The sequence below is a fragment of the Rhinatrema bivittatum genome, chromosome 2, assembly GCF_901001135.1.
Source record: "Rhinatrema bivittatum chromosome 2, aRhiBiv1.1, whole genome shotgun sequence".
NCBI classification, from domain to species: domain Eukaryota; kingdom Metazoa; phylum Chordata; class Amphibia; order Gymnophiona; family Rhinatrematidae; genus Rhinatrema; species Rhinatrema bivittatum.
This window is the reverse complement of record NC_042616.1, coordinates 133,489,546-133,502,036: the sequence shown is the minus strand read 5'-3', so window position 1 is coordinate 133,502,036 and position 12,491 is coordinate 133,489,546. Positions and strand designations below refer to the sequence as shown.

The 12,491-nt window shown below is 45.4% G+C and overlaps 1 protein-coding gene across 1 annotated transcript in view; it reads right to left on the bottom strand.

Annotated features, from left to right (window-relative positions):
* Positions 1-12,491, bottom strand: part of ARMC4 (armadillo repeat containing 4) — an 890,525-nt gene that overhangs the window by 357,641 nt on the left and 520,393 nt on the right. Inside the window, exon 16 of the mRNA XM_029588639.1 lies at positions 5,078-5,320. Within this exon, the coding sequence (XP_029444499.1) occupies positions 5,078-5,320 (243 nt within the window). The remainder of the gene's footprint in view (positions 1-5,077; positions 5,321-12,491) is intronic.

Genomic DNA, 12,491 nt, shown 5'->3' with positions numbered 1-12,491 from the left:
CGCACCTCCTTGTTCCGAACCAGAGGGAGGAAGTGCTGGAGCGCTAGCCGTACCGCCCTGGTCTCCAGTCGGTTGATCGGCCACCGAGCCTCCTCCGGCGCCCACAGTCCCTGTGTGGCGCTGCGATCGCAGACGGCGCCCCAGCCCACTAGACTGGCGTCCGTGGTCACCACCACCCAAGTGGGGACTTCGAGCGAAACGCCGCGAGCCAGGTGGGCCGGAACCAACCACCACTTTAGGCTGTCCCGAGCCGCCTGAGGGAGAGGCAGAATCACTTGATACTCCTGCGAGACCGGTTTCCAACGAGAAAGCAGGGACGCCTGCAGGGGACGCAGGTGTGCAAAGGCCCAGGGCACCATGTCGATCGTGGAGCCCATCACTCCCAGGAGCTGCAGATAATTCCAAGCGGTGGGCTCCGGCAAGGCCGCGAAATGACGTATGTGCTCCCTTAACGAGAGGGCCTTGTCGGAACGCAGAAACACCATGCCCCGCTGAGTGTCGAAAGTCGCGCCCAGGAAATCCAAGCGTTGCGATGGCATGAGTGAGCTCTTGGGAAGGTTCACGACCCAGCCGAGGGAGCGCAGGACCTCCAAGACCCTGGCAACCGAGGCCTGACCATGTGAGAAAGACTTCGCCCGTACCAGCCAGTCGTCCAGGTAGGGATGCACTAAGATACCCTCCTTTCGAAGGGCCGCCGCCACCACTACCATAATCTTGGTGAAGGTCCGGGGGGCTGTCGCAAGCCCGAAGGGCAGGGCCCGGAATTGGAAGTGCTGTCCGAGGATCTTGAAGCGAAGGTAACGCTGGTGGTCCGGGCGTATGGGAATATGAAGATACGCCTCCGTCAGATCCAAGGACGCCAGGAACTCCCCCCGGTGCACTGCGGCAATTACCGACCGCAGTGTCTCCATACGAAAACGGCTGACCCGGAGTGACCGGTTGACCTCCTTTAAATCCAGTATGGGGCGGAACGACCCGTCCTTCTTGGGAACTACGAAGTAGATGGAATAATGCCCCGAGCCCACCTCGGCGAAGGGGACGGGCACAATTGCCTCTATAGCCAGAAGGCGGTCCAGGGTCTGTTGAACCGCCATTCGTTTGTCCTCGGAGCCGCACGGGGAGAAAAGGAACTTGTCCCGTGGCGGGCGGGCAAACTCCAAGGCGTAACCGTGCCGGATGGCGTCCAGGACCCACTGGTCTGAGGTGATCTTCGCCCACTCCTCGAAGAATTCCGTGAGTCGGCCCCCGATGGTCGGGCAGGAGGAGTGGGCCACCCTGGCATCATTGGTTGGCTTTGGCGGGGGGATTCCCCTGTCCCGAGCCGTCTCTCGCGGGCCTCCGCCCGCGAAAGGAACGCGACCACGGCTGTGATCTGTTGGGGGCGGCTCGAGGTCCCGGTTGTCGGTACGACCTGAAACGCCGCTGCGCCCTCGCTCTGGTTCTGGAAGAAGCAAACGGCCTGTAAGTCCGCTGTCTGTCTTCGGGTAGTCGATGCACCGAGTTTTCTCCCAATGATTTGATGATTTCATCCAGCTCATTGCCGAAGAGGAACTTCCCCCGGAACGGAAGAGATCCTAAGCTCGATTTCGAAGAGGCGTCCGCCGACCAATTCCGAAGCCATAGGAGCCTACGAGCTGCCACCACCGAAACCATGGACCGGGCCAGGACCCGGAAGAGGTCATACAGAGCATCCGCCCCGTATGCAATGGCCGATTCCAGGCTGTCGGCCTGAGCGGCCTCTTCCGGAGGCAGCTGCTGGGACGTCAGGAGCTGCTGAACCCAGAGGAGACTCGCCCTCTGAGTCAACGAGGTACACATGACGGCACGCATGCCTAAGGCCGAGACCTCAAACACTCTTTTGAGGAACGTTTCCAGCTTGCGGTCCTGCGTGTCCCGTAGGGCCGTCCCGCCCGTGACCGGGATCGTCGTCCTCTTCGTTACCGCAGAGACCGCCGAATCCACTTTAGGGACCCGGACGAGATCTAAGAAATCCTCCGGCAACGGATACAATTTTTCCATGGCTCGGGAGACCCTCAGGGACGCCTCCGGGGCGTCCCATTCTCCAGTAAGCAGTTGCAGAAAAGACTCATGAACCGGAAACGCCTTCGCCCGAGGCCTGAGCGCGGCCAGGACTGGATCCCCTTTCTTAGAGCACGTCGCCACCGCTGGAGCCACGGGCGCCGGCGGATCCGGCGGTGGATCCAAATCCAGCTCCTGCAGCGTCTGTTGCAGCAGATCCTGCAGCTCCTCCTTGTGGAATATTCGTAGGGCGCGTGGATCGTCTCCTTCCGTCTGTCCATCCGCGTGCGCCTCCGGAGGGTCAGAGGGATCGAATCCCGGGGTGGAAGCCGCTCCCACAGCGCGAGGCGGGGATGGCAGAGCAGGGGTTCCTGGGGCTGCCCCAGCCGGGCCCGGAGGCCCGGTGGGCGGCAAAGCCAGCTTAGGGATCTTGGGAGAGGGCGGTCCAGCCATAGCGCCCCCCCGGATCTGCTAGGCCTTGTAAATAAGCCCTATGCAGTTTTAAAATAAAATCCGGGGAGAAAAATGGCATGCCTGGAGGCGCGCTAGAAGTAGAGGGCTCCTGGGGCAGACGATTCGGCAAGCCCTCCTCGGGGCTGCACTGCAGACGAGGGACGCCCCGAGCCGCGGCATCCTCCTCCCGGCCGTTTTCCGCGCCAAGCTCCCTCTCCAAAATGGCCGCCATTCCCGCCCTTGGCGAGGAAATGGCCGGCCCACGCTTCCCGGGCAACGGGGAGAGGGGGGTCGGGAGAGCACCCGAGCCGTGCGCGGCGCCTTCCTCCTCGGGAAGGCAGCGCGGGCAAACCCCCTCCCTCGAGAAGCGAGAACCCTGCTCTCCGCAGGTCTCGCACCTCGAGAAGCGCGGCATCGAATGCCGCGACGAAAGTCCGCCTCGGGGGGGGGCCGAAATGAAATCGCACCGCGGGGGGGCCGGAATGGCCTTCACAACCCGCCCAACAAGTCCGCAGGCACCGGCGGGAAAACCCCCCGCCGGTGCGCCCAGGCCCGAGGAAAAAGACTTGCCGGGCCTCGGGACTGTCAGCACTTGCGCGCAGAAACCGGAGTCACCGGCCAACTCAGCTGCAAAGCAATAAAAACACAAGGGAAAAACACACTTACCCCAACGCGCAAGTATAGAATAGCAGGAGGAGGCAGAATAGAGCTCGAAGAAACGCCTCCTCAAAAATCAACATGAACAGCAAATTTATTTACTTTTTTTTTTTTTTTTTTTTTTTTTTTTTTTTTAGACTAACTTGATCCAACCCTTCAAAGAGGAACAAAACTGACAGCAAGAACTCAAAGGAGAGCCAAAGAAAAGAAGAAACCTGTCCCCCTGGGAAATCCTGATTTCCCCAACTCGCATCTGCTGGAGTCAGAAAGATACTGAGCTCCAGCAGAGGGTGCGCTAGCATATGAGGTGCCACCCTCGAGCTCTGTTCTGACTCCATCTGCTGGACGGGGGACATAACCCACCGTCTGGACTGATCCTGGTACGTACAGGGAAGGGATTTCACTCCCTCAATATACAGGTGTCCTGTGATGCCAAGGGGATTGTCATAGACAGCATGGCCAGGTTTCTGTATATAGCATATATATATGTATATATATAGGTTTCTGTATATAGCAGCCTTTGTTCCTTTCCTGATTACTTATGTTATATTGCAGATTTGAAACTACTTTCTGGTCCCTCCCGATGCAGCCACCGCGAAACACGGGACCGTGTCGGGGGACTTTAAATGCCTCATTGCTACTTGAATTGAGTTGCCGTATTGAATGAATTGTGAACTGTATATTAAATACACTTTATACTATTGAATGGGACTTGATCCTTTTACTTGCACCAGTGACTGTGAGTACTTGCTTATGTGCAAGGATTGCTTCTGTGGACTTCGGTAATTGAACTCTCCCATTATTACTGCACTACCAATTTGGTAAGCTTCCCTAATTTCTCTTACCATTTCAGTGTCCGTCTCATCATCTTGACCAGGTGGACGGTAGTATACCCCTATCACTATAGTCTTCCCCGACACACAAGGGATTTCTACCCATAAAGATTCAATTTTGTATTTAGTCTCTTGCAGAATGTTTATCCTGTTGGACTCTATGCCATCCCGGACATAAAGCGCCACACCTCCTCCCGGGTGCTCCTTTCTGTCATTGAGATATAATTTGTACCCTGGTAGAGCACTATCCCATTGGTTATCCTCTTTCCACCATGTCTCTGAGATGCCAATTAAGTCTATGTCATCATTCACTGCTATACATTCTAATTCTCCCATCTTACTTCTTAGACTTCTGGCATTAGCATACAGACATTTCAAAGTTTGTTTTTTTTGTTTGTATTTTCATTCTGCTTTTTAATTGATAGGGATAAGTTAGAATTTTTTAGCTCAGGTGAGTTTTTAGTTACAGGCACTTGGATTATATTTCTAATTATTGGAACCTCACTGTCGGGATGCCGTAATTCTAATGCATCATTAGTATCCTTTGAAGATACCTCTCTCCGAACCATAAGCCATCTATAAAAATCCACATTAATGCCACAAGATGTCAGAGTTCTGATGTACTGTATTTGCTCTACATCAGATAGGAGGTCTTAGTCCTTAGACACAAGTCATACATAATCTTAGACAGTAATAGTGTGTCATAAGTAAAGTTATACAATGAATAGGATTAGGTCATTACAGAGGTAATTGGACTTTGCCCCAATTTTCAAAATGAAAGTTTGTGTATACTTTCACTATGAAAATTATCTCAGGAAAACATACATTTGCACCTGCTAATTTGTAAGGGCAATTTTCCAGAGGAAAAAAAAAAAGACACTCATACTTTTCAAAAGTCAAAAACCCTCCTCCTCATCCTTACCCCCGGGAGTGCCTCTTCTTAGTATGGGTAAAGTTACGCCTCTAGTGGTACTACACACATAACTTATGTTTAGCCATACACAGAGTGGGCAAATTTTTAATATTCCTTTTTTGCGGGTAAAGCCTTACATGCAGAAATGGCTTTAAAAATAACCCTCTAAATTATAAAATAAAATTATGAATCTGTTACTTACGTCATATTATCTGGTTCTGCTGCACAAGCCCCTACTGCTTTAGTGACATTCACAAGAAGTGCCCGATTAGTTCCATTGAGTAAATTAACAAGAGGATTGATGCCACCACATTTCCGGATAGTGGAACGATTTGATGGCTCTTGCCCACATTCTCCTATTGCTCCAACAACATTCACAAGGACTTCTTCAGGCTGGTCAGCCAGCAAAGCAACCAAGATTTCGAGAGCTTCGTATTCCTGAAACCTAAATTGTAGATTTAAAAAAGAGCTCTAAGAATTAATTCCACATTGATATTACATAACAAGACAGATTATAGTTATTCATTTATATTTAATGCATATATAAAAAATTAATTGGAGGTAGGAAAATGTTGTAAAACAGCACTCTGCTAATAAAAGGAAAGCATTTCCATTAGCACAGAAAAGAGCTTTCCTTTTTGTACTATGCAGTCTAGTGTCATTCTTTTCTTTCTTTTCTCTCACACTATCACATTTATAAGTCATAAGTAACCCTACTCTCACAAAGCTATTATACCATATTATACCATACTACACAAAATTTTATATTTAATAACAATCTCATGAGATTATAGCAAACTGTTACATATATCCTTAGTTCTTCAGTCTGTCAAATAACATGACATCATTGCGTTATCAATCAGTGATCCATTGTAGTAGGGAATTCTCCATAGATTTGTAACCATTTTGCGGATCCTTAATCCTACAATATTCTTCTGCAGATTGTCATGTGACCTATAAGAGAATAAACAGGACTCTAGGGCATTCTAAAGGATGGTGTTACTGTGCTGATATGTAAGAATGGTTTCTGGGATCAGATGGAGCCTAGTCTTAGCAAAGATAATAAGTGACTGTATCCATACTATGCTGCGCTCTGTGAGATTTAAGAATCTAAGAATGGTTGACCTTCTGCAGTACTTGGATGGGAGACCCTCTTCTTGCCACTAGAAGTGGCAAGAAGAGGGTTTTCCAACATGGTGGTCACAGGCGGATGCTAAGGCGGAAGCTCCCTGATCTGACATTTGTTGAGTTCCAGGCAGTTGCTGTGGAATCCCATTGAAATAGCAAAGCACAAAAGCAAACTGAAAAATCTTCCTAGTGGACCCTTCAGTATCTTTCAGTGACCTAATAATCATCTTTGATCTGGGGGTTCCAGCATGTTGTTGAAGCCACAGTACAAAAGGATTTGAAATCTGCTGGCCTCCCTGAGGTAGATATCTCACTTAGCACAGGTGCAGGTCCCCTCCTCTGCATCTGCTTAACGCTAACAGCATTCAACTAGCCTCCCCTTGGTGGTTTGCCAGTTGATTAAGCCAGTGGGATGTACGTGATGGAGTCTAAGATGAGACACTGGTGACTGCAGTAAGTGCACATTCCAGCTGGGAAGATTTCCTATCAGCAGGACCGCAGGACAGTTGCAGCCAAAAATCTAGGGGAACAGCTTAGAAGATCATGGAGAGGGGAAATGCTTTAGGCCTAAGACCAGAGAATTTTCTGTACCATCAGCAGTGCCCTTCCTGAGGACAGGGACTGGAGTAACTGGACCCTCATCTTGCTGTCAAAAGACCCTGGAGAACATATGGCAAGTGGTCACTAGAAAGCGAGATTGCTTACCTGTAATGGCTGTTCTCTGTGGACAACAGAATAAAATCAGTCACATAAGTGGGTGGTGACCTCTGATGGCACCAGGCAGAGTACTTTCTCACACAGCTAAGAAGCAAGTTTTAAAAACTTCTGAGCATGTATGGGATTTCCTAGCTACGTTTCAATTAAACAGGAAGGAAGGAGAGAGGGATTGTGTGGCTGATTTTTTTTCTGCTGTTCACGGAGAACATCCATTACAGATACGCAATATCACTTTTTTCGGAGCAAGAAGATAAGCATCCACAGAAGTTGGGACTCCCAAGCTCAGGGTTGTATAATAGAAAAAAAAGAAAAAAATCATTGTAGATTATGACTCCATTAAAGGATTGCATATTAATTGAAGCTGTTATTGGATTAAGTTGCACAGTACTGCTTGTCCAAAACTACTGTCTCTACAAGAATCTTCTTCCAAACAGTTATGCTTCATAAATACTGTATATGAATAGAGGATCATGTAGCTGCCCTGCAGATGGCCTGTAAAGATGCTGAATGATAAAATGCTACTATGAACACAGTTGCCCTCAGCTGGTGAGTTTTTACTCTTTGTGTAAGCAAAATCCCTGCTACTTTTTAACAGAAATATATACACTAGAATAACCAACTGGATAAAGTCTGTTTCTTAACTGCCTGCCTTTGATGCACTTGAACAAAAGCTACAAATAATTTTTGAGATTTTCTGAATGGTTTAGTCCTTTCTAAATAAAAAAGCAGGGCTCTTCTGCAATCCAGGACATGGAAGTGTTCTGCTTTTGAGAAGTGTGGTAGGACCATAGACTGATTTAGACTACTTTTGGGCAAATATTTTGGATGTATTCTCAGAAATACTCTATTGCAAATATTTGTGTTTAGGATTCAGTAGATTACTAATGCTTGAATCTCATTTATTCTTGACTGCAATGAAAAATAATAGTTTCCAGGAAAGACATTTCAAATCTATATTTGTCAACGATTCGAAAGGGGCCTTCATCAATTGCAAAAGAACCACATTTAAGTCCTATTGTTCTGTAGGTCTTTTGAATTGTGGGATTAAGTGGAACAATCATTTCATAAATCTTGCCACTCTCTGATGATTAGATAATGATGTAACTCCACCGAGGGTCACTAACTTGATTCTAGAAGATTTCTGGAGGGTTCTAGCTCTCCAGGGCAAGTCAGGAGCTCTCTTACAGTTCATTTCAAGGACAGAGACTTCTGCAACTGCAGAACTCATGCAAACTACAGGGCTGTGTGCTTTGCAATTATCCTTCCTGTTTAGAGGAGGGAGAGTATAGGCAGATGTGAGTGTTTGGTGCTGTAAAGGATGAAATAATGTAGGAGGTAGGAGTTGTCTTATGAGTCCTGAGAAAAGACAGGGCTTGTGAGGCATCCAGAGATTTCTGAAGCCAGGAATAGGAAAAGATTCCAAGCTGAGGAAAAGGATTTGGTAGCCTACTAGAGGGAGGACACCCTATCAACTAGAGGGGTAAAATCCTTAGTCTGGGAAAGCTCTAATATTTTGAACTATTCATGAAGAATATTACCCCATGGGCCTTGGGACTGAAACTGTGGGTGAGTGGAATCCCTCCTGTTCAGTCAGAGTGAAACTTTAGAGTTTTTGTTTATCTCCTGTTAAACTGTACTCTGAGACTTATTGACAAAATCTGATGATTTTGCTATTTGCCTTTGGATTTTTTCTAATAATCTTCATTTTGGAACCAAGATCTGGTGTGGACATTGGACTGTGTTGAGCTGTTGGTAAATCTACCATTGGGCCTCCCAGAGACTGTCTGGTCCCCAAATGGCGATCCCTGGTGGACGTTACCTGATCCCAGGGCTGAAGCATTGCCCCACACATCCCTCTGAAGGTATTCCTTGAGAAAAGGGGGATTACACTGGTTACTATCTATTCGCTGATGGTGGCGCTAACAGTTCTCAAATGAACCCCGAGTATGTTTTCAAACCCAAATGTGAGCGATGAAGATGATACTGGAGAATCACTGATGCTGTACAGCAGAATGTATCCTCATGAATAGTATGACAATAAAGCGTAAATCTTCTCCATGCAAAATTATAATAGCGTCTTGTGGCTGTTTTCCTTGCCGCTAAAAATTACTTCAACTTCAGTGGAAAGGGGTAATTAATTGATTACTCTGCTTTCAACATCCAAACTGTGAATGCTATGATTGAAGATTGGAGTGAAGCAGGGTCCTCTTGTACTGAGTCAGAAAGAATTATGAAAAATCTTTTGTGAAACTGGAGGGACCAAAGCTAATCTCTGTAGCCATGGGAACCGTACTTGATGAGGCCAAGAGGGAGAGATGAGAATTATGGTCTCTTTCTCATTTCTCAATTTTAGTAGTATCATTGGAATAAGAGGTATTGGTGGAAACTATACATGAATCTTCCACTCCAGGATATTTAAAAGGCATCTGGAAACAGGGACCCCTGTGCTGGTCTTTGAGCAGTAAACAGAAAATTTGTGTTGTGTGGAGATGCAAACAGATCTATGCTTGGAGTTTCCTAGAATTGAAATATTCTTTTTAGCATAATGTAATGAAGGGACCATTCATGAGGTTGAAGATGATGACTTAAGAGAATCTGCTAATATGCTGTTTTTCCCATTGTCAACTGTATGTTTATTCAAATGGTCCAATCCCATATTTTGAGGGTCTGCTTGCATAGCATTGCAGAACCTGTTCCTCCCTGTTTATATAAAACATGGCTACCTGACTGTCTGAATCTGGACTATTGAGTTTTTCAATCACGGTTTAAGACTTTCAGTGCTTTGAATATTGCACTCAGTTCTAACATGTTGATATGGAGATTTGCTTCCCAAGATGTCCAAATTCCTTGGGTGCATAGATTATCTAGATGTCCTCTCCAACCTCAAGTAGGTGCATCCATTGTTAAAACCTGAATCAGAGGTGGAGGAAAGGGAAGGCCACAAAGAAGATTAATTGACTGGGTCCACCAGCATTTCAGATTATCTGTAAGCTGCATTTTGTGCAACAGTTGGTCTGAATGTTGATTACAATGATTCTTTAAGTATAATTGGGCTTGTCTCATCCTTAAATAAGCTAATGGACTAATATACATTGTAGCCACCATATAATCAAACAATTTCATGAAAAATCTTGCTGTCACTCACTACTTTGCTGACAATTCAAGGACTATAGATACCAAAGCATTCATCCTCTGCGCAGAAATGCCCTCCCAAACTTGGTGTTCAGAAATGCTCCTATTATCTCCAGCTGATGAGAGGCCATGAGTTGAGATTTCTCCCAATTTATAATGAAACCCAGTACTTGTAAGGTCTCCAGGATGAAAGACATATCCAGCCTGGATTGTTTGCAGGATGTGCTCGATATGAAACTGTCATCTAAGTATGGAAAAAGAAGAACAATGTTCATTCTCATATAAGCTGCCAATACCTCTAAGAAATTTCTGAAAACTCTTGGAGCTGCTGCTAGGCTGAACAGAAGGATTGTGAATGGAGATCGCTATGAAGAAAAACAGTGAGCATGAGACCTGCCCCCTTGTGATGTCATCCAGCCCAGCATCGAGCCGGTAAACGGCGCCATTCCACCTGGCGTCGTGCGCCGAAGGGGCGCAACAAAGGGGCACTCCCCTTTGTGTACCCCTTCGTGCAACCCTTGGTGCTACCTTTTTTCGTTTTTTTTCTTTTAACTTCTATGTTTCTTCCACTTTTGTTTACTTTTCTCTTTTTTCATGGTTGTTATCCCTTGTTAACAATTTTCATTGTTATTAATGTTAAATGTATTTGACAAAGGTAACTTTTTTCCTGCATCTCCTGTTTTAATGTAAACTGGTATGATTTGTATATTATACAAGAATGTCGGTATATAAACAAAATTAAAAATAAATAAATAAATAAAAATATTGGTAATATTGGATATCACGAAAGAAATGTAGGAACTTTCTGTGACCTTGTGAATAGGAATGTGAGTTTAGGTAATCGTGAGATCTAAACTTGTTAACTAATCTTCTCTTTTTAGATGAGGAAAAATGGTACCTATGGAATTCATCCTGAAATTTTATGTTTTTAGGAACAAATTTAGATTTGAGATCCATAATCAGATGGAGGCTGCCTGATTTCTTTGGTATTAGTTCAACATTTATTTATTTATTTATTTGATTTATATTCCACTTTTCAGCACTTCAGAGAAAATTACATTCAAGTACTGAAGGTATTTCCTTATCCCCAGAGGGCTTACAATCTAAGGCTAACGGCCAACAAGCCGTGATGCTTTTTCGCAAGAAGGTTCCCACTATTGCCGCACTAGTAGTTTCCTCTCTAAAAAACACATTGCAGTTGTATCACAGCATTGTTTTGTCTCATGGCAAAACACTGCAGGGCAAAAGAACATGGCATCAGCCCTTTAGGCATAATGGTGGCCACCATGCCATTAAAAAAAACAGCTCAAAAAGGGAAAAAAGTATGAAGGGGCCAAAGCTGACCCAATGAGTCAGTTGTCTAAGTAGGTAAAGAGAAGAACCTTGGTTCTCCTTAGATGAGCCACTACCACTGCAAAGCACTTTGTGAAAACTCTCGGAGTTGCTGCTAGACCAAACGGAAATACTTGATACTGGTAGCATTGACCGTCCATGCAGAAACAAATGTATTTTCTGTGCAACCTGTGAATAGATATGTGTGTGTAAGTGTCTTTGAGATCTAGTGTTGTCAACCAGTCTCCAATTTCCAGAAGAAGAAGAATGGTGTTAGGGCGGTCATGGATTTTTCTTTTTTGAGAAACAAATTCAAATTTCTGAAACCCAGTGTTGGATGAAGTCTGTCAAATTTCTTTGGGATTATAAAGTATTTAAGAACATAAGAAATTGCCATACTGGGTCAGACCAAGGGTCCATCAAGCCCAGCATCCTGTTCCCAACAGAGGCCAAACCAGGCCACATGAACCTGGCAATTACCCAAACACTAAGAAGATCCCATGCTACTGATGCAATTAATAGCAGTGGCTATTCCCTAAGTAAACTTGATTAATAGCCGTTAATGGACTTCTCCTCCAAGAACTTATCCAAACCATTTTGAATCCAGCTACACTAACTGCACTAACCACATCCTCTGGAAACAAATTCCAGAGCTTTATTGTGCGTTGAGTGAAAAAGAATTTTCTCCGATTAGTCTTAAATGTGCTACTGGTTAACTTCATGGAATGCCCCCTAGTCCTTCTATTATTCGAAAGTGTAAATAACCGAGTCACATCTACTTGTTCAAGACATCTCATGATCTTAAAGACCTCTATTATATCCCCTCTCAGCCATCTCTTTTCCAAGCTGAACAGCCCTAACCTCTTCAGCCTTTCCTCATAGGGGAGCTGTTCCATCCCCTTTATCATTTTGGTTGCCCTTCTCTGTACCTTCTCCATCGCAATTATATCTTTTTTGAGATGTGGCAACCAGAATTGTACACAGTATTCAAGGTGTGGTCTCACCATGGAGCGATATAGAGGCATTATGACATTTTCTATTTTATTAACCATTCCCTTTCTAATAATTCCTAACATTCTGTTTGCTTTTTTGACTGCTGCAGCACACTGAGCCGACGATTTTAAAGTATTACCCACTCACAATGCCTAGATCTTTTTCCTGGGTGGAAGCTCCTAATATGGAACCTAACATCGTGTAACTACAGCAAGGGTTATTTTTCCCTATATGCAACACCTTGCACTTGTCCACATTAAATTTCATCTGTCATTTGGATGCCCAATCTTCCAGTCTTGCAAAGTCTTCCTGTA